Source organism: Botryllus schlosseri, chromosome 5, assembly GCF_051294905.1.
Source record: "Botryllus schlosseri isolate E-star chromosome 5, Bs_hap1, whole genome shotgun sequence".
NCBI classification, from domain to species: Eukaryota; Metazoa; Chordata; class Ascidiacea; order Stolidobranchia; family Styelidae; genus Botryllus; species Botryllus schlosseri.
Genome location: NC_137240.1, coordinates 9,560,337 through 9,562,870, shown reverse-complemented (window position 1 = coordinate 9,562,870; position 2,534 = coordinate 9,560,337). Strand labels below are relative to the sequence as shown.

At 40.5% G+C, this 2,534-nt stretch overlaps 1 protein-coding gene across 1 annotated transcript; it reads right to left on the bottom strand.

Annotated features, from left to right (window-relative positions):
• Window positions 1-276: 276 nt before the first annotated feature.
• LOC145438956 (uncharacterized) lies at window positions 277-2,314 on the bottom strand. Its single transcript, XM_080316359.1, has 3 exons — window positions 2,145-2,314; window positions 1,184-1,349; window positions 277-569 (listed from the first exon to the last, which is right to left on the bottom strand). Exons 1-3 carry the CDS (start codon window positions 2,166-2,168, stop codon window positions 403-405), a joined length of 357 nt encoding a protein of 118 aa, XP_080172485.1. The 5' UTR covers window positions 2,169-2,314; the 3' UTR covers window positions 277-402.
• Between the last annotated feature and the right edge of the window lie 220 nt (window positions 2,315-2,534).

The window sequence follows — 2,534 nt, the reverse complement described above, 5'->3', positions numbered from 1 at the left end:
GATCCATTAGTCCGGGGGTGGCCAATCAGTGGCAATAGAAGGAAAATTATGCAGTCGTCAACACTTAATTCGATTAGGATATGTTGGCTTCCGTCAATATGCAAATTGAATTTACGAATGACTCCCTAATTAATGAGAGGTTTGAATTATACTTGAAATCTTCTTAGCGCTACGCGCAGTTCAGTTTTCGATCTTAATATGGTAGTGTCCTTTGTAATCTGAGCTCCACCGTACTGATGCGAACAGCAGGGTAAAATGATGCGGCACGTAAAGAAATACCAATTTATAATCGTGTTCTCCTCATCACGAAGGAAGTTTATTTCTGCTAGGCCGTTCGAAACTAAAGCAGTTTGTCAACGGGCCATTGTAGATCGGCGGTCTGTTAAACATAATCCAGTGGCATCACGTCGAACACGTCGGGTCCCATCTTGAGCGGAGCATCTTCATGTCAGAATCGAAGTACCATTCTGATACGGACGGGTCGTCGACGCGCGATAGTAAATTCTCAACGCTACCAGCGTTAGCAAGCTTTTTGTCGGTGAGGTTGTAACTAACTCCGGGTGGTACAGCTGTGAAATGACATATAGGTTGGTTACTTGCAGCGCCCGCACGCGGCAGAACATTGGTATTTAAACTGCAGCGCTGCAACGTTGCTTGATAAACAGTATTGGTGAAATGCCATGGAAACTTCGCAATGACAATAAAACATCAACATGAAGACTGGGCTGTAAAAATAATCTTTATTCGGCCCAAACAGTGATTGTTTCGAGATATACCGAAACATTTTAGATTGCAGTTGCGTAACGTTACGATTTATTTGAAATGACCCGGGAAATAACCCAAAATGTCGGATTTTAATTGTCACGAAATGAATATAAAATTTGCGTATGACGGTATGATCATTGATCATAGACATACCACATCGTTAGCAGAAAAAAGTGTGTTTAAAAGTGGTAATGAAGTTTTCCGGGGACATATATTTTCAATAGAAGTTCAAATTTGCCGCATATTTGTTAAAACAACCTGCATCCTTCATCTCATTGACGTATATTAATCAGATTCGTTTAACCACGCACCGGTATACCAGTAAATTCGGTGAACTTTCGTTGTCTTACAAACACAGACTCGGCTATGGTTCCTTATTTAATTGTTTATCTCTAAAGGGGCAATTGGTCATGCTTACACAGCCATGGGCCCGCAATCTGAACGTTGTGTGTGATGTTCTTCGCCGTATGCCGGGCTAAGAACTCGCAAATCACCCCAGGTATTTTCCCGAAGTAGAGCACGTATTCGGATCCATCGTACAGACTTCCGTCAGCCACGCAATCGATACCTGTCAGCGGCCAAGCCTATATTCCAATGCACAATGACAGATGTAAATCCTCTCTATTTCATCTTCACTTTGTATTACATGCGAGCTATCGCTGGTTTTAGGCGGACGTGGTTTTAGGAAGTCAGCGTTGATAATACAGAAAGTGTACTGCCATCAATTTCCATTCAAAGACATATCAACTCGACCTCAAGTAGAATTAGAAAAGTAAGATTTGAACAGTACTCAAGTAACTAGTTTTAATTTGTAGGTTTGGTCAGAGGGTCGCATATATTTACCAATCAATCGGAGATGAACAAATTCGAAATTGAAAGATGTATCCTCGCGACAAACTAAAATGACCAATGACAGTACAAATAGGTTCAATTTAAAAAAACATATTAAGTTACCATGAATGATACAGGGGCTTTTCGCCCAATTCTCATGACAATTTCACTGATAAAAGTGATACAAGTATATCACTAAACTGTATTTTCTGGTTTACACAATTGAAATGCGCATAATGTGAGTAGTTATAGGTATACGTGGAAATAGATTGAAAGCACTTGAGTATGCAAAACCTACTTGATATGTTGGAAAGTAGAAGAGTAGAAAGGAAAAATATTTCATTACTGATCACCTCTGGTATGAGGCGAAGCGCAAGCGAAAATTACCAATGATCGATGCAAGTTATTGATGCTTTTTCTTTAAGCATGAGTAGCGGCAGGCCTAAATAATCGGCACTACAACGTCTCACTACAGGTGAATAATGTGAGGTCGTCATCGGGTCGATGGTCGAACATTAAGGTAAAACCAAAACAACCATTCATCTTACCAAAATGTATCTGATATGGTCCATCGATTGAAAAGAGCGGACGGAAGAATTCGAGGCCGCGCTCAGTGTCTGTACCCTGGGATCTGTCGTCACTATGATGTCACCGGCCCTCACGAATACCGGTACGACCTCGACTGGCGCATCAATGTCTCTACAGTACTGAAATGTTTCGGAATTTCGATGTTGTTCCAATCACACTCACGCACTGGCCTTGCAGGCCCGCTACCCCGAGACTTTACGTGTGCTAGAATGTAATAGAATTCCGACTTAAATCCAACACAAAGTTATTAGTAGGGTGGTTTTTTTTTTGACCTAAAAAAAGGAAAATTTTGACCTAAAAAATTAAAATTTTGACTTTTTTTGACCTAAACAAAATGAATTTTGACCAAA